The 18780-nt window shown below is 51.1% G+C and overlaps 1 protein-coding gene across 8 annotated transcripts in view; it reads left to right on the plus strand.

Moving 5' to 3' along the window:
• Positions 1–15177, plus strand: part of Tanc1 (tetratricopeptide repeat, ankyrin repeat and coiled-coil containing 1) — a 226287-nt gene extending 211110 nt beyond the window's left edge. For all 8 annotated transcript variants that reach the window (XM_021638947.2, XM_021638975.2, XM_021638983.2 and 5 more), the window contains 8 exons: positions 3886–4019; positions 5089–5212; positions 5936–6111; positions 6794–6926; positions 8634–8725; positions 10574–10720; positions 11475–11575; positions 12142–15177. In XM_021638947.2, the coding sequence (XP_021494622.1) occupies positions 3886–4019; positions 5089–5212; positions 5936–6111; positions 6794–6926; positions 8634–8725; positions 10574–10720; positions 11475–11575; positions 12142–13570 (2336 nt within the window). In that variant the 3' untranslated portion in view covers positions 13571–15177. The remainder of the gene's footprint in view (positions 1–3885; positions 4020–5088; positions 5213–5935; positions 6112–6793; positions 6927–8633; positions 8726–10573; positions 10721–11474; positions 11576–12141) is intronic.
• Positions 15178–18780: the final 3603 nt, after the last annotated feature.

Consider the following 18780-nt stretch of genomic DNA (forward strand, 5'->3'; position numbering starts at 1 on the left):
GTGTGGCATCCTCTGATCTTCTACAATGCAGAGTGCCCAAGCGCCAGCTCTCAGCAATCATGAACACCAGCACCACCATCCTGTGGCAGAACAGACTATACTGGGGGCCCCTGCAACAAAGATGGGGGCTGGCTTAGATTCTCTTCATCTGGTTTGGACCACCTTGGCCACTGGCTTTGTTAGGGTAAGATGGTTTCTTTGCCTTTACCACAGTGCATCAATACTCAAAACTGGCTTAGGTGCTCATTTACCATTCAAGCTTATGTGGAGGTTTGAATATATTTTCCTCCTTAGGGGGAGGAGCCTGTTTGCAGAACATACACACACACACACACACACACACACAAACATACACCATAGAGGTAAGAACCTGTTTGATTTGATAAATTAATGAAATATTCTATAGGCTGATCTTTGGCATTGTCTTACTCAATGTTCTACTGCTGTGAAGGAACACCATGACCACAGCAACTTTTATAAGGAAAGCGTTATTTGTGGCTGGCTTACAGTTTCAGAGGCTTTGTCGGTTATCATCATGGTAGAAAGCATGGCTGCAGGTGGGCAGATATGGTGCTGGAGAAGTAGCCTAGAGTTTTACATCTGGATCCAAGGCAGCAGGAAGAGAGTCCATGGGCCTGATGTGGGCATTTGGAAACTTCAAAGCCCATCACCTGTGACACACTTATCCGACAAGGCCACACCTCATAGTCCTTTGAAATAGTGCCACTCTCTGGTGAGCAGGCATTCAAATCTAGGAGCCTATGGGGGCCACTCACGTTCAAACAGCCAGATACCCTATGCTGGTCATTCATATGAGTGTGCTTCAGTGGCCTCTGGGTGTTAAAATTTAGTGATAACTGATGTGGTGGAGGGCGCACTGTTTCTTCCTCAGTTTTCAGTAGTGAAGGTGTATTTGAACAGTGAAATTAAACGTTCAAATTCAACATCTGCTGAACCTTAGGGCTCTTCACATGAGTCTAATCCGGGTTGATTGGCTCCTTAACTGCAGATGAGGAAACTGTCTTGGTCAAACACAGAAAACACACCAAACAGTGATTTCTGTCTCATCCCCAAACCCCTGCATTCTGGAGCACCTCTGCTCCATTCTGGATCCCCTCCCCCCACCCCCTGCCCCCACCTCTGAATCCTAGTCCGTTCTGTGCTGGCTCTCTGCACCTTCTACCAGAGCCTGTAGTTCCTGCCTTGGCATTGGCTCTGACTCCTTCCCAGAGGGAAGGCGACTAGCTATACCACTTCCTTGGAGAGCAGAACGGGCCCTACTTCCTGGAGCAGTGTTCTGCGAGGCTGAGGCAATGCAGTTAGGATGTGCTGTGCTTTGTAGATTTCGGAGCATCTTGACAGCTGACAGATGCTAGCCCACAGTCCTCACAGTCAGGCTTGAAAAAGGCTGGCGTCAGCTTCTAATTTGCTGCCTCCTCTGCTCCCCTGACTTGCCTCTTCTTTGCTGTCTGCTGCAAAAACAATCCAGAGACTTGAAGTCGGTCAGAACAGCATCCCTTGACCACATTTTCCTAGAGAAATGTGCTGACCTACTTCCTGAGGAGGAGGCTGGTGTCACTGGGTGAGGAGGAGCTCGCAGTGAGCAAGAATGGTGTGATGGGCCAGGTCTGCAGAATGACCCTCCCCTCCCTTCTGCTAGGGAAACAGCCATCCGTGAGCAATCTGCTGAAGGAGGGACAGTGCCCGGGCTGTCAGGCCTCAGGGGGCAGGACCAGAAACATGATGAGAACTGACTCACTTTCCTGGAAGGATGGGGGTGCTGCATGTCCCTGCCGCCTTCCCATGCTTCAGAGGCTAGGCCCCCCAAAGTGAGCTTTACCTGGTCATCTGTTCCCTCCCGTGGTTCCTGCCCTACTCCTGACTTCCTGAACAAGGCTGGGAGCAGAACTTGGGTGATGTCAGCAGGTGTCAGGCCCAGCTGTTTAGTCTGCAGTGTGTGTGTCTGTGTCTGTGTTTATCTGTCTCATGGGTAACCTCAGTCACCAGAGCTCATTTAGCGGAAGCTGGAGCAGTCGTGAGCAGAGGGCAGAGGCTTAGGACGCAACCCTGATGGCATCGTATTTGCTGAGGCCCCAGGCAGAGCAAGCGCCAGGCAGCTGTGTGAGAGGGGTCTGAAGAGACGGGACATCCGTGTGGGAAGCAGCCTTCCTGAGCACAGGCTCTTGAGGGTCTCCTCACCGCATCGGCAGCTCTGACGAGGATCCAGAGCATAGCTTCCACGCTTTCCAAAGGGGGATTCAAGGTCCCCTCTTCACGCTGCTCTTGCAGTATAGGTTTTCACTGTGTGCTCTCTGCTTTTTGTTTAGTCGGGTGTGGAAGACTGGCCCGTTGTGTGGTTGAGTTGTGCTTAGGCGTGGGGCATTCTTTCATAGAGGTGTAAGTTTCCCGCTGTGTAACTATGATGTCCGCTGGTGTTTCCCACTGTCGATGGCAGCGTGGCTAGTAACGAGCGCCGCCACACGAGCTACATTCACCTGCCCTGTTTCCTGCTACTGTCTCCTGCCACCGCTCCCACCCACAAGGACTGGCTGTCGCCCCTTTCCACATTCGTTTCTCAGTTTCGTCAGTTGCTCAGGAGGATAGGCGCTTTTCCTATGACCATCGGCATCATCTTGCCCTTTCGTGAAGGGTTTCTTCTGTTTCCCCATCTGAGGATATATCTAAAGCACAGTCTTCTAAGCAGGCATGGGAACAGCGCCATAGCCCCCTGAGCTTCCTCTTCTTCCTGGCAGCAGGTCTCTCCCTTCCGAGGGGCATCTGTCTTGTGTGGCTCAGGACCATGCTGCCCCCATGTCCTGCTGAAAAGCTGTCCTTCTGGGCTGGCTTGTCCCCGACACGGGCTACTGTCCTTTCGTGGACACGGTTCCCTGTGACAACGCAAAAGCTAGGAGGTGGGTGGGTGGCAGCACCATCAGTCACGTGAGCCCTCTTTCCCATTGGTGTTGTGCTCCATCCCTGTGCCCAGGGACAGACATCACCCTGGCTGGCGCCTTGTATTTTCTTTTATAATGTCGAATCCGGCTTGTTGAAGAGGTTTTACATTCCCCAAGAATGGTGGGGTGGGTACTCTCATTGTCTCAGCAATCCTTTCCTTTTGAAAAAGATTGTAATTTTTCTTTATATGTCTCTCTGTGTGCATAGCACTGGAACATGGGGGTCCCTGGAGGCTAGGAAAGGGCAGTGGATTCTCTGGAGCTGGAGTTAGAGGTGGCTTGTGAGCAGCTTAAAGTAGGTACTGGGAAGTGAACTGGGCACTCCTGGAAGAGCGAGTGCCCTTCACCGGAGTGCCCCAGCCCCTCTGTAATTATGCTTCATTGAATGGACCCGAACTTAAAGCTAAGAGGCCAGATCCAAGCAGAACACTAGTCTGTTTGTGATGTTGCAATTATCTCTTGTTGAGATAATCAAACACACCCCGAACTCAGTGTATCTGTGGTTTACACAGAGCATGGTAGGGCCCACCAAGGTCTCTCTGGCCTCATAGCTCCAGGTGGCACAGCTTGACTGACATGGGAGACCTAGGTAGGACAGCTCACACGTGGCTGGCATGACAGTGCTGGCTGTCAAGTGCACGTGGCCTCAGTTTTGTGCCAGCCAGTCTCGCCTCAGAGACGCTCAGTGTTCCTCACAGCTTGGCAGCTGACTTCCGGGGACCAGTTTGAAACCTTAATGGCCCACATTGCCCATTCCCAGAGACCCAGGCCTAGACATTACCATGGTGCCACTGTGCTCTGGTGATCACAGCTATCACAGAGTCCACCCAGATTTGGAGGGAGAGGGCGCACACGCTGGAGGCGATGGTAAGGCCCTCGAGGCCCTCGCTCTGTACCTTACAGCCCCCTTGCACCCTTCTCCTTCCCCTAGCCCTGACTGCCGCCGCTGGGAGAGGAAAGCTGGAGGTGTGTGAGCTGCTGCTGGAGCGTGGAGCCGCCGTGTCTCGGGCCAACAGGAGAGGGGTGCCCCCTCTGTTTTGTGCTGCCCGCCAGGGGCACTGGCAGGTACTTGGGGCACCCCTTGGTGCTCCCAGAGGGGTGGGTTGGTATGGGATTCACTATTGAGGATCTTTCCCATCCCTGGCTTCTCCCTCTGTCATCATGATGGCTTCCCAGGGGTCAGCATGATGGATAGGTACAGTGAGCCAGGAGGACTGGCAGCCATGCTGGAGACACATTGCTCCCCTCCACCCCGGGAGGGCCGGATTTACAGCAGTATTGGTTCACTGTGGCACCCCTGCTGCTGTTACTTTTGTAGCATGTTTGTACAGCATATTTGAAAAGAAGCTGCCTTGTGCCCCTCTGGCAGGGTAGCAGGTCACGTGCCCAGGCCACCCCTCTAGGCTGACCCAGTGGATAAAGTGGCTTCCTCCAGGGCAAGGAGTACATGGGACGCCTGCCTGAGTCTCTGAGTTTTCTCCCCAGCCGTAGGAGCATGCGTGGCGTAAGGAGCGCATTGCTGATGCTGAGAATTCACTTTGAGATGCTTTGCTAAAAGTTGTCCTCTGAAAACAAGCCGCCACCACCACTCCCGGCCCCCCAGTGCCGCCTGTACCCCAGCGTGTAGAGTCGCTCCCTTGCCTTAGACCTTTCTCTCCTAACTGTAGTCCTCCTCTCAGATTGTCTACAGATGTTAAGTCTGAGGCAGCTCAGGTCCCTTAGAGTGGCCTGGAACTTGCATTCAGTCTACAGGCTGGGTGGAACCGGTTGGTGGAATCTGTTGCTGCAGAGCCGCAGACACACAGGGAGCCGTGTGTCTCCTCAGGACCAGTTTGGAACCTTAATGCCATCTCCGGGCCTCTTCCTGAGCTGTTAATGCACCCCTCCCCCCCAAGTGGCTATCCTAATTACGGCTGGCATGCCCCACTGCTAGTTCTACCTGGCATGTGTGGTTCTTGTACCTATGACAACTGGGCACACTAAGAGACCACATAGAAGAAGATTCTGTTGAAATGAACACAGTGGATTGTTTGGGCCCCACATATCCCACCGCTTGGGGGAAAGAGGGAGAAACCCGCCAGGCAGAGGGACTGACTTCAGGACAGCGGCGGAGCTGATTCACTGCTTCTCTTAGATTGTCAGGCTGCTTTTGGACCGTGGCTGCGATGTGAACCTGAGTGACAAGCAGGGCCGGACGCCCCTCATGGTGGCCGCCTGTGAAGGACACCTGAGCACCGTGGAATTCCTCCTGTCGAAAGGTATGGTGCTGGCTTCTTCCGCAGGAAGAACTCGCTGACCCGCTAGAACTTCCAGCTCTCCGGCTGGTCCACCCACTAGACTGCATGGGTTTCCCAAGGCACCATGCAGCCCAGGTGCTAAGCGCTCTGCTTCGGTGAGGCTGCTCTGCCCTCAGCTCTGCAGAGCTGCTCAGCCTGATGTACTCCCAGGAAGGCACCGACGGGGGTGGGGGCCACTCTCAGCAGCCCCAGGTTGTGTGAATATGTTAATAGACTTGGGGAAACCTGTGTGCCGGGTCAGGTCCAGCCTCCCCTCTTCAGTAAGCCAACTAAATGAAAGGGAGATTTACACCATTTACACCATGGCCACTATGTGGGACCCAGGCATCTCAGCGCCATCTTTGGAGTCCTGAAGGGAACTCAAAGTTTAACCTGAGGGCCAGGGACATGCACATGTAAGCAGTCCTGGTCAGGGTGTGGGCCCACCTGCACTGACCCTTCACTGTCTGGGCGTCCATCTTGTCCTGCCAGGTGTCCTAACAAGGTGTTAAAACTCTTGACATCTCTTTCTGGGAGACAAATTCTCCCTCGGGTTGGTGCTTTCTCTTTCTGTCAGCGTGAGATTCTTGGGGAATTCCTGTTGGATCCACTGGGGACACATTGTTCATCTGATAGTAGACTGGAGATACAGTGTCTCTTTAGGACATCTCCATTTCTGCAGTTACAAATGGTCTCTTCTCTCAGGCGCTGCTCTTTCTTCCCTGGACAAAGAGGGCCTGTCAGCACTGAGCTGGGCTTGTCTGAAGGGCCACAGGGCAGTGGTCCAGTACCTGGTGGAAGAAGGAGCTGAGATAGATCAGACGGACAAAAACGGCCGTACTCCCCTGGACCTGGCGGCCTTCTATGGCGACGCAGAGACTGTGAGTACCGTCGGATGCTCGCTTTGGTGTGCGCACCTGCTCCTGTGTGCAGGATGGGGCAGCGTGGGAAGGGGCTCACAGCAGTGTGCGCGGCTGTGCCTGACCTCAGACTCTGAGTAAACGTGGTGTGTGGGATCTTCTCAGTTGTCCATAACTCTGTTACAAGCCAGCCAATCCAAGATTATTCGTCAAGATTTTAACGCGCCCTTAAAAGGCTAAACAGATTCCCCCTACCAGCTGCATATACTGCAGACATGGAGTAGTTTTATTTTATCATGTGCAGTATATGAGTAAAATTCCTCCATGTGTCATTCAGAAACCACTCTCACTTAAGAAGTATTGATTGAACAAATAGTTAATGTGGAATACAGTAATTGTTTTAAGTTATTTTCAGCAATAATTTTAATTTATAAACTGAGAACTGGCAGCTGCCTTCCAGGGCCGACAGGCGCAGATCATGTCCTTGGGCACACAGCCTGTACTCATGGGCTCGCCTCCCTTGTCACTGGCCTTCACTGTAGCAGAGAGATGGCAGCAATTGTAGCTGCTTTCCGGGTGTCATACGGTTTTATTTCTGCCTGCCCTAACCCAGCCCCATGGCCAGGGGCGTTAGAGTGGGTGTAAAGCTAACCGGTAGCTCCAGGGACTGCTCCTCACGTGTGTGCCGCCCCTGCTGCTGTAGGTGCTGTATCTGGTGGAGAAGGGAGCCGTGATCGAACACGTGGACCACAGTGGGATGCGGCCCCTCGACAGAGCCATCGGCTGTCGAAACACCGCAGTAGTGGTTACGCTGCTTAGAAAAGGAGCCAAACTAGGTCAGTGAGCCCCACTTCCATTCAGCAGGGCCAGAGGGTTGGCTTCCAGCACCTCACCTGAAAAAAAAAAAACAACCCTGAAGATTACCTGCTGAGGCTGGTACTGTGTTCTCTCTCTCTCTCTCTCTCTCTCTCTCTCTCTCTCTCTCTCTCTTTCTCTCTCTCTCCTTGCCTTCTCTTCTGTCTCATGTTTCATTTAATCAGTCATCTAGAAAACTGAGTTTTCTCTTTTAAAAAAATTACATTTTATTTGTGTGTGTGAATACAGGCTGCACGCAGAGGTCAGAGGACAGACAGTACGTGGGAGTCAGTTCTCAGTCCTACCGCGTGGGACCCCAGCCTTGGAGGCAAAGGCCTTCAGCTGCTGGGCCACCTTGCAGGCCTTTACCTCATCACATTCTTTCCAGGCAGGTAGAGAGCAGAGGCTAAAGAGGGGCAGTCTGGAATCATGCACAGCCTGGACACTCACACCAGGAAGGATTAGTTTCTGGATTTTTATTGCTGCGACGAGAGCATGGCCAAGGCAACTTACAGAAGAGAGTTCATTGGGGAGTTACAGCTCAGAGGGTTAGAGTCCATGAGCGTCATGGCAGGGAGCATGGCAGCAGGCAGGCATGGATTCAGAAGCATGAAGCAGAGAAATAACTAGGAATGGCATGGGCTTTTGAAGCCTCAAATCCTGCCCTGCCGCCTCCCCTCCCCCACATACCTTCCAATAAGGCCACACCTCCTAATCCTTCCCAAACAGTTCCACCAGTCAAATATATGAGCCTGTGAAGGCCGATCTCCTCCAAACCACTACATTAGGCTCTGCTTTAATTGCAGATGGCTGAGCATCAGCAACTCAGAAAAGCCTGGCTGGTTCTGGAGAGCAGCTGTTATTTTAGAGTTACCAATGACAGCTTGAGAAAGTTGTGACCCCGGTGCACACAATTTCTATGAAGGAGACCTTGAGGTCCTTGGAGCGGGGAACGGGCATTAACCCACATGTGTGTCTAGAAGAGCATCCCCTAAGTTCAGCACGAATGCAGAAACTACCAAAGGGCCCCTGTCTCCGTTTGCTAACAGGCTCTTTGACCATGGGCAGTTCTGAGTGTGGGGGCCTACACGGAAACAGTTTGTCCCAGTATTAAGCAATTCCCCATTTTTACCTTGCCCTGAGCGGAAGTAGTGACGATGCCCATCTTTTTGCTTGAGAAACAAAAACAAAACACAGGAGCTCAGTGGCTTCCCAAGGTCACTCACAGGAAGTGGCAGGAACGCATATGTGATAGCAGTGTCCCGAGGCCAGGCAAAGGGACAGAGGGGCTGTGACCAGTGAAGACCAGAAGAAAAGCTAGAAAGGGATGGGACAGGAGAGCCAAGCTAGGACCTCAGAGTGGACTAAGGTCAGAGTGCAGGAGCCTGGGGACAGCAGCCTCACCTACCTGGGCGAGGAGGAGGAGCCTTTGAGGGTCCAGTGCATTTTCTTGATTCTTAGGGGAGGGGCACACAATTACCCTTGTTAGTAGGGTAATAAGGGTGGCTTCTGTGGGCATCACTGATTCCTCATCGGAATCACAGAGTAGTGCTGCCAGGAGCAGGAGGAAGCCCAGCACTGGCCTTTCTGTGAGTTCTCGCAGCCTGTGTTGTCGAGGGTGGGGCCTGCAGCAGAGAGCTGTTTCCCCTGGGCTGAGGAAGCGCCCTGACAGCGTGTTTGTTTTGCAGGAAATGCCGCTTGGGCGATGGCCACTTCCAAACCTGACATTTTGATTATACTTTTACAGAAATTGATGGAGGAAGGAAATGTGTTGTACAAGGTAAGCGGCTTCATGACTCTCTGTGCTAGTACTGAGTCGGGCCCACCTCGCGGTGCAGTATTGGAAGCTGTCTGTGTGGGGCGGTGACTTCGCAAGAGGCCAAAATCCTTCCAACCTGAGGGAGCCTGCTAACCTCCAAGCAGCAGGATCTTAGTGGGAAAGGACTCCTCTTTGTATTTGAGAACAGTTGTTACTAAAACTCTAGGCGGTGGTTGTGACTTCCTGTCTGAAGCTGCTCCGTGCAGGATGTGGTAGGCCGGCTGGCATATCCCACAGGAAGGCCCCTTCTCGCCTTTCAGAGCTCCAAGCGTGGCACTGGACCTACTCATGAGGCACTTGGCAAAAGACACCACGAAGCATTTCCAAAAGAAAAGAATGTTTAAGGGAGGGTGGTGCAGTGGCTAGAGTCACCGGCTGCTAAGCCTGACAGCCTGACAGTCCTAGGCCCGCTGGCAGGAGGGACTCGAATCTTCTGAGTTATCTTCTGACTTCCACATGTGCTCTGTGGCATGTGTGTGGCCACAAAACACACATGTGCACAAAATAAATATTTAAAAAGAAAATTAGAAGAGCCAGTAGGTGTGGTCACCTCTCCCCCAGGCTTTCACTTATTGCTTCTTGAGTCTGTAAGTTTTGGGATTCTTAGAAGTATTTTACTGATATTTTTATTTAATGAAGTCAAGTAGTAGATTCTCAGCTACTCAAGAGAGAGTTAACTTGCCCAGTTTTCCTCAGGAATGGAAATAAGACTTCCAGCTTCATGAATTCAACCTTAACATTTTCCAAATGAGCCTCAGTTTAGACCCATGGTGGGTAGGCAGTAGCATATGTGTCCAGCTTTGCAGTCTGTGGATTAGCCAGTCCGCTGCTGGTCCAGAGGTGGTCACGGGTTACATGTGCACAGCCAAGGGAGTGCGTCAGTAAACTCTAAATATATGCCTGTGACCTGTGTGTGCCACCACCTGGGTTGGGTAGATGTGTAGCATACGACTCTTCACACCTGTAATTAGGTAGAATTAAGAGTATGGGGAGGCAAGATTGTGACTACTTTAATCTTTTCACTACTAGGCAGCATTATTTGCTATGTTGTTCATTTCTTTCCTTAGTTGTTGGGTTGGTGTTTTTTGTTTTTTTTTTTTTTTTTTTTTTTTTTTTTCTGTAGTAACAAATAACTAGGCATATAGCATGACCCAGCAGGGTTCCTTGCTTGGAGTCGGTTGGAAATTGAGTTCAGGGTGTATATTGTCGTGGCTTTGAAGTGGTTTTAATATGGATTCCGCTAGGTAATTATGTCAGAAATATATCAAGCCGCTTCCAACAGGCTGCAGTCCCTGCTGTGCACCGAGGCTGACTGAGCAAATGGATTTCCTTAGCCTTGAGAGTGCTGTGCTGTGGCTCTGATTTTAAAGCCAATTCTTCAGTGCTTCGAAAAGAAATCATTATTCTACAGCAAGCTGCGGCTTTATCCACGAGGCTCCTTAGAAACTACGGCACTTTTTCGTGTGGTTTCTATTTATTATACTTAAAATTAAAATACAGTTCAGTGAAACATGGCTCTAGAAATAACACTGAAATTATATATGAGAGGATGACTTGATGCACAAAGGTAGGAAACTGGGGATTTTGCAGTTGGCAAACACCTTCTTGTTAAGCCATCTTGTTCCTCGCCGTGTGACTGCGTGCAAAGGCCATGCAGCCTGAGCGTGTCCAGGCTGGTCAGTGTCCCGGTTCCTAAGACATCCGGGCCCTTTTCTCGGGCTGCGGTGACTTTACAGGAGGGTCTTCAGCATAGTGGTTCATCTTAGAGCCCCTGGGAAAGACTAACTTCCTATTACTCTTGGATCCTAGAAGGGGAAGATGAAGGAGGCAGCGCAGAGGTACCAGTATGCCTTAAGGAAGTTCCCTCGGGAAGGATTCGGAGAAGACATGAGACCGTTCAATGACCTGAGGGTCTCCCTCTATCTCAACCTGTCTCGGTGCCGGAGGAAAACAAACGTAAGCCAGGAGTTGTTACCCCCACTCAGTTCTTCAGCAGTAGGTGGAGGCCAGCCCCTTGCCCGGTCTCCTGACTGGGGCCTGTTGGGACCTGCTGCCCTCAGGGACCTCTCAAAGGTCGCAGCCGAGGCTCACCTCCCAGAGTGCTGATGGGAAGCGCTCAGGGTGAAGTGCCTTCCTTTCTTCAGTGAAGGCAGCGGATGCAGGCTCCTCCCCCCCCTCCCCCCCCACCCCCTGCAGCCGTGATGCTGCCGGTGTCATCAGCTCTCCAGGGTCTCTTCTCCCCACGTTCAGGAAGAGGCCAGCAGAAATGCCCCCGCCCTGTGGCCCTGAGGTTTGTCCAGTACAGAGTCCCGGTTTTTAAGCAGTAATGGTCCATTGCAATTTGTTACTGGCAGACGGTTTGTAGTTCCTCCTACTGATGTGTTAAACTCCACCCCACCCCAGGTGTAACTCACCCACCCCTGGCCTGGACCCCTCCTGCCACCTTTTCCTTCTCTGCTGCTACACCACTGTCTCCTGAGTCATAATTGATGCTTCAGTACTGGATTCTTAGGGATAGTCATAGGCTCTGATCATCCAACTTCAAACAAGCAGGCATGGGTGAATATGGGGGAGTGTGGAGCATGGGAGGTAACGCCTGCCCTGCCCCCAGGACCCCCCAGGGCCTGGTATATCCTTACAGTGGAGCTCCTAGGAGAGAGCCCTTTTTCTCAGTGCTGCTTCTGATTGTGTGCTTAACTGTTGACACCAGGACTTTGGCTTGGCAGAAGAATTTGCTTCAAAAGCTCTGGAATTGAAACCCAAATCCTATGAAGCCTTTTATGCCCGGGCAAGAGCAAAAAGGAACAGCAGGTACTAACTAGGGTCACCGATGTAACTCCTGGGACCTTTTTTTTTTCCCTGGGATGAGTTTGAGGGTGTTTTCTTCGTCAGGGCTATTACTCAGACACTGCTCACCCCTTTCAATACAAACCAGTAGCTTCTGAGAGGCACAGCTGTGGGTGTTACGGTTAGTGGCTAACATTCATTTCCCCGACATTCTGGTGTCTTCCCCACTGTACCCCAACACAGCACACCCACGGAGTTCTTGTTTCAGTGAGACCGACAAATAGAAGTGACGTGGGAGCAGAAGAGGGACACGTCTGACCTCCGGGTTAGAAGGGGACATGATGAGGGCCAGAGAAGATTACATGAGTAGGATTCTGGTACCCTCTGCCCCAGGGGTCTTTGCAGACAGGTCAGGGACCCGGAAGCTCAAAGCCCTGGTTGGAGCACAGCAGTGTACTTGTACTGAGCTCTGGGCTCAGGAAGTGCTTGGGCCTCACCCCTTTCCCTTTGAGGACAGCTACCTTCAGGGGGTCACATTCGGAGCATGCTCATGTGTGGCTTCTGATCTAATCCTGTGCTTTCCTCTGAAGGCAGTTCCTGGCAGCTCTGGCTGACCTGCAGGAGGCCATGAAACTCTGTCCCACCAATCAGGAGATCAAGAGGCTTTTGGCCCGCGTAGAAGAAGAGTGCAAGCAACTCCAGAGGAACCAGCAGCAAAAACAGCAGGGCCCCCTGCCTGCTCCGTCCAATGACTCAGATAATGAGGAGGATGCGCCGGCCTCCAGTTTAAAGGACCACTTCCCCATTGAAGAGGCAGAAGAGGAAGAAACCTCTTCCCAGGAAGAGGCCATTTCTCCGACTCCCAGATCCCAGCCTCCTCCGTCTGCCCCTTCCCCGTACATCCGAAACCTTCAAGAGGGATTACAGGCCAAAGGCAGGCCAGCGTCACCACAGAGCAGGGCAGGAGTCAGCAAGTCCCTGAGAGAGACTGTAGCTCAGCCCGGCTTGGTGATGCAGCCTACCAGACAGGCACAGATAGTGAAGACCAGCCAACATCTGGGTTCCGGGCAGTCTAGCATGAGAAACAGTAGCACAAAAACCCAAGGCCCTTCTCAGAACCCTCCCCCAAGTCCGATGCCCGGTAGAGTATCCGCAGTCCCTGCCGCGAGCAGGAACCAGCACTTGGAGGGGCCGGGCCCCTTCACTGCCGGAACTGGTTGCGGCCACTTTGGGGACCGGCTAGGCCCTGGCCAGAGCCTCCAGCTGCAGCGCAGTGAGAGCGGCACGGCCTATCCTCTGCCGAGCAAGGTCAAAGCCGCCGAGAGGCTCCTGGCTCACGCCTCCGTGGCTGTGGACGTAGCTCCTCCCAGCCAGGGAGGACCTGTGAGCTGCGGCGATGTGCGACACCCGGCCTCCCTTGCCAGCTCGGGCTCTTCCGGCTCTCCGTCCAGCAGCATAAAGATGTCAAGTTCAACCAGCAGTCTGACTTCAAGCAGTAGTTTTTCAGACGGGTTCAAGGTCCAAGGACCAGACTCTCGACTCAAAGACAAAGGTACAAACCAGGTGCAGGCCGGCACCACCGAGCACAGGCCCCGCAGCACCCCGTTCATGGGCATCATGGACAAGACCGCCAGGTTCCAGCAGCAGGCCAATCCTCCCAGCCGCCCTTGGCACTGCCAGGCGGCAGAGGGGCTCCTGACGAACACGGCCGCGCCCGCCGGCCTGCAGGCGAGCTCTGAGAAGCCCACTCTCAAGCCGGGAGGGTACTGTGGCCAGGCCAAGCCGTGCTCAGTCTCCCCGCTGAGCGCGGGCGTCCACAACGGGGCGCAGGCGAAGGAGCTGGAGGAGAACAAGTGCCAAATTGCAGCCCTCTGTCCAGACAGCAGGGTAACTAAGGGTGTTTCTCATCTGTACCCCGAAAGCATCTCGAAGCAGGCGCCTCATGTCAGTACGGAAGCCCACAGGAGCCACCTGACTTCAGCGAAACCAAAGCGATCCTTCATAGAGTCAAACGTGTGAGCCTTAAGCAATGTGTGTGTAGACCTGAAATGATGCCTGTTGGCTTGGGGAAGCAGATACTGTCTTTTTCTTTTCTTTTCTTTTCTTTTTTCTTTTCATAATAAAAATTACATCTTAGCCATATTTTCCACCCCTTGGGTGGATCTGATGCCATTGACATATTAAAAGTATAGGATAAAACTATAGTCAGTAGCTAGAAATCACCCACAAACGAATACTAAACAGCACTGGAAACTCTTGTCAGCTTATATCTGTCAGCGTAAGGACTGCCAAGAAGCCATCAACGGATGCCGTTCACTTAGGAGATTATTTGGTTTGCTGTGTGTAAAAAGCACAACACATACTTAGAGAGGGAAAAAAATCCATTGGTAAAAGATTTTAATTCCTGACAAAATATCTGGAAGTGTATCCTGGAAAAGATGGGGGATTTTTAAGCTACAGGTCCCTTTCGTCAAACCCCAGATCTTGCCTACGTATGAAAATTGCAACCTGAGTGATTTCTAGCTGAATAGAAATGTGACTGTAAACAGCAGGCTTTTTTTCTATAAGTGAAATATGAGCACACCGAGCGTCAGGCCCGTCATGGCAGCTCCTCAACGGGGGCCACACCCTAGCTCCATGTTACGGCCACTTTGCAGAGTATTTTTCTAGCCCCCACCCCTCTCGGAACTGTGTTTACGCTTCACGGTGTTGCTGATAGGCGGGAACGGGCTCTCTAGAATTTTGATTGGCGTACAGGTCAGATTTGTGCAAAAGCATGAAGACAAGCAATCGCAGTGGCTGCTACAAATTAACTGGTTCCGAAAGTGCTCTGGACAGTGGCCGAAGCCCCGGAAACAAGCCTGCGATGGCCTCTCGGGAGTCCGAGTGCTGGTTCTGTTTTCCTAACGCAGTCCCTGTTTCCTAGCCACACGTTGCATATACAGATAGCTAGCCCAGTTTCATTCAGGCTTGTACATACAACTCAAAAGAAGTTAATCTACAGGCAACAGAACCCGCCACCTCTCTGCATGCTCTTTGTAAGCTTCCTCCACGCTGGTAAGCGCACGGAATGACGCGTCATCATGGCACGCGAACAGTGTACCCGTAACGGCACTTTATCTCACTTGTGTGGACACCTGAGGTGCTACTTCAACCCAAGCTGACGTAGTATTCATCTGTAAAGATAAGGTACAGGAGTGAACCTCCTTTGAAGGTATTTTTCTATGAAAGCGGAAGATGTACAGATGCTGGTTTGAGAGAGGCAGGGGCAGTATTTTCTGTGTTGAAATAGGAAATGTATTTTCTAGAATGGGGGAGAAGGAAGTTCTATATTTGCAGAATGTTTTTAAAAAAACGAGGAGCCACGATGTTCCTGTGAGAGTATCGCTAAGGTCTTGTCCGACTAGGAACCGGGCAGTGTCGGTCAGTGTCTGTTCCTGTGTGTGTGCTGTGCTTTGTGTAAGAAGCCAGGCCATTTTTATACGCTTTCTCCAGCTCTGTTCTAATTACTATGGCTTATTTATTGTTTCCTTTAATATTTGTGAAAGTCTTACTCTTCTGTTATGTAGTTTCGTTTCTGCACAACTACTGTACTTTTCCATATGGAATAAAAAGCATTACTACAAGTGGGCTGGCATTCGTTAACCAGGGGCCAAGGAGGCAGTGACGTCACTGTGACAGCTCCCTGCCTCGTGACATCACCCTAAAAAAGCACTTTTAATTTACCAACAACCACCTTTCATTTTAATTTCAGAGTAAGGGAAACTTCTAGAAATTCAAAAGTACCCCAGTGTCCTACTTAGTGACTTTGCCTTAGGTAGGAAAGAACCATGTGTGTGCTAATGGGCTCCGTGTACAGATGCCGTGTGATGCTGGACCTGGCAGCGTAGTGCGCTGCGTTAGGATCGCTGCTGCTTCCTCTGGGCATCTCTCCGCTGAAAGTGTGTTTGTCCTCTGCCCACAGATGTGTTTCAAAGCACCGAGAGATTGCTTTGGTTGTATCATGACAAAAACCTTACTTGAAGTATCTCATATTTATGTATTTTTTAACTTAAAAATTTTAAGACTTCCCCACGAATACTGTATTCACATATCTCCACAGCTCCCTGTCGTCCATCCAACCCTTCCCCTGTCACCCGCCATGTCCCCTCAAATTTATGACCCTTGGATTGTCACACACACACACACACACACACACACACACACCCCTAACCTGCCGAGTCATGTTACTTGTGTGTCCATGCTATTATTGCTGGCTCGCCCATCCAGGCTTATCCCTGGAAATGGTTGATTCCTCCTCTCTCTTGGCACCATTAATTGCCTATAGTTCTTCATTTAGGAGTAGAGAAACTGTGATTTCCCAAGTACTTTTTTAAAAAAGATTGATTTATGTATACATGTGAGCACCCTATTTGCACATATGCCTGCAGGCCAGAAGAGAGCATCACATTCCATTATAGATGGTTGTGAGTCACCGTGTGGGTGCTGGGAACTGAACTCAGGACCTCTGGGAGAGCAGACAGGGCTCTTAACCACTGAGCCATCTCTGCAGCCCCTCCCAAGTACTTTTTAAAAATAATTGTTGAGAATGTCATACATGGGTACAATGAAATATGACCACACCCTCCAACCTCCCTCCTCCAGGTCCCCTGCGTCCCTAGCAACAGGTACCATCCCAACTGCATGGTTTTGTTTTTTCACTAACTCACTGAGTCCCATTAGTGCTGTGCAGTGTGTGCGTGGCTGTGGGGCTCTCACTGGGGCAAAGGAACCCACCAGTGGGAACACCTTCCAAAAGTTTGCTCCTCCATCCCTCCAGCCGGTACCAGGAAAGAGTAACCTGGAGTCTGAAGCTTAGTGCCCAAGCGTCTACAGTCAACACGATCTCCAGGTCCAAACAGAGGAATGGGCCAGCAGGGCCAAAGCAGTCCCTGGCAGTGCATGGTTCGGTTCTTGTCTTCATTGTCGCGTACAGCAAGCAGCCAGGGTGTGAGGGCTGGCGACATGAAGGTGCTCTTCTGATTCAGCCTTGGCAGAGACAGGACATGCTCATTACCCAGGGAAGAGGAGAGCTCCCAGGTCAGAGGGCACTGGGCACTGTTCCCACCTTCTCCTGAACCAACAACCCTGGGCCCACAGCACCCAGCACGGGGGGGGGGGGGGGGCAGGGCGACGACACTGCTGAGCCTTCTTGTGAGATGGTCTTGGATTGGTTTTTGCTTGCCTGTGTTATATTGATTAGGGGTTGTTTGGCATCTTCTGTTTGTATAAAAAGTAGTTAAACTTGTAAAATCAGTAGGTATCGTGCTTTTTAAGAAACCCAACACACCTAAACGATAAGGTCTCAATTGCCCTTTCTAGCAGGGACTTTTCAGATACTGTTAACTTTATGTAAAAAGCTGGCCAGCTCCCAGCAAGGCTACTACTTTACATAAAACAGAACAAAGATACTCGCTTTCATGGTGGATCTTTTCCAAATTAAAAAAAAAAAATTAAAACATAATTTCCCTGAAGGTTGCAACTTGAAAGAACCCAAGTTCAGTGTCTGTTTAAAAAACACACAAAGTAGTGGTTACAAAGAAAGGACGTTTTGGCAGCTAGATTTGGCAATTTTCTGTAAAGCAACTTACTTATTGTGTGAGTATGAAATAGGAGAAAGTGAAAGGAGCATTTACATAGTTTCCCCCTGATTTTTCTTGTTTGTTTTTTGTTTTGTTTTGAGACAGGGTTTTTGTGTGGCCCTAGCTGTCCTGGAACTTGCTCTGTAGACCAAGCTGGCCTCCAGCTCACAGATGCACCTGCCTCTGATGTCCAGTGCTGGGATTAAAGGTTTGTACCATCACTGCCCCACATTTTTTTTAATTTCTAAGTGGTATTTTATTTATGCACAGAAGACTGGGACAATCTTGTGACTAAATGTTCACGGCGCTTTTCATTTACAAAATATTTTTTTAAGGTGTGTTTGTCTATATGAGTATTTGTCTGTCTGAATTATGTCTGTTTGCTTTGTGTATTTCTGGGGCTTGTGGCGGCCAGGAGAGCGCACTGGATTCCCAGAACCTGGAGTGACAGAGGGTTGTAAGCCACCCTGTGAAACCCGTCATCTCAAAGGACAGGCAGTACTCTTAACTGCTACACCACCTCTCCAGCCCCTCATTGACAGTTTTCTGATTTCTTATCTTCTGTGGTGCTACATGAACGACAGTGCACGTCCCTGCTGGGCTATCGCCCAGGCCTTTGGGAAACTCCATTTGTATCTTCCTCCACCCATATATCCAGGTTGTCCAAGATGAGGCCTCAGTCTGTAGCGCAGGCTGCCTGGGATTCTCGGGGTACTCGGGCCAGTTGGCAAATCCGCGAGAACCTGCGTGTCTGCCTCAGCCTATGCATGCGAGGTTACAGGCAGGGCCTGGACCAGGTTGCTTCTTTTAGAAAAGAGAACGGACACGTACCCAGAGCTGGCCTGTAACTCACACTGCGGCTTCCAACTAGTGATGCTGTCCCCTTAACAATCGAGTGTGTGACCAAGCCTGACTCACAACCAAGGCCTGACACCATTGCATTGATAAGACAAGCAGGCACTGCTGGGTGGTTGTGGTGCCCGTCTTTAATCCCAGCAGTCAGGAGGCCAAGGGCCAAGCCAGCCTGGTCTACAAAGCGAGTTCCAGTACAGCCAAACCCTGTCCCTCAAAACCCAAAATAATTAATTTACAGCTGGAGAGATGTCGAAGTGGTTAAGAACAATGGTTGCTCTTCCAGAGGACCTGGGTTCAATTCCCTGCACCCACATGGCCGCTCACAACTGTTTGTAACTATAGTTCTAGGGGATCTGGCACCCTCACACAGACATACACCAATGCACATTTAAAAAAGAAAAAGGCAAGCAGGGACGTGGGCGTGTCCACCTTAAGCTGCCCATCATCTGTCAGGTTCCTGTGGGTACTCAGTGGTATGTGCACGGGGTGACCCGCTCCAGGAAGTCAGGCGGCGATTCTCCATTGCCTTCTCTGACATTTTTGTTTGGTTTGTGTGTTCAGTTTTAGAGATAGGCCATCAGGTGTACTAGGCTAGCCTTTAGGAGGCTTCGTAGCTGACAGTGACCTTGAACCTCAGGGTCCTCCTACTGTGGCCCTCCCAAATACAGGAACGGCAGGTAGGTCCCACCATGACTCACCTGTGCCAAGTCTACAGAACCTCTGGCATCAAACACACCCTGCTCTAAAACTGGC

This window comes from Meriones unguiculatus, chromosome 8 (assembly GCF_030254825.1).
Source record: "Meriones unguiculatus strain TT.TT164.6M chromosome 8, Bangor_MerUng_6.1, whole genome shotgun sequence".
Classification (NCBI taxonomy): domain Eukaryota; kingdom Metazoa; phylum Chordata; class Mammalia; order Rodentia; family Muridae; genus Meriones; species Meriones unguiculatus.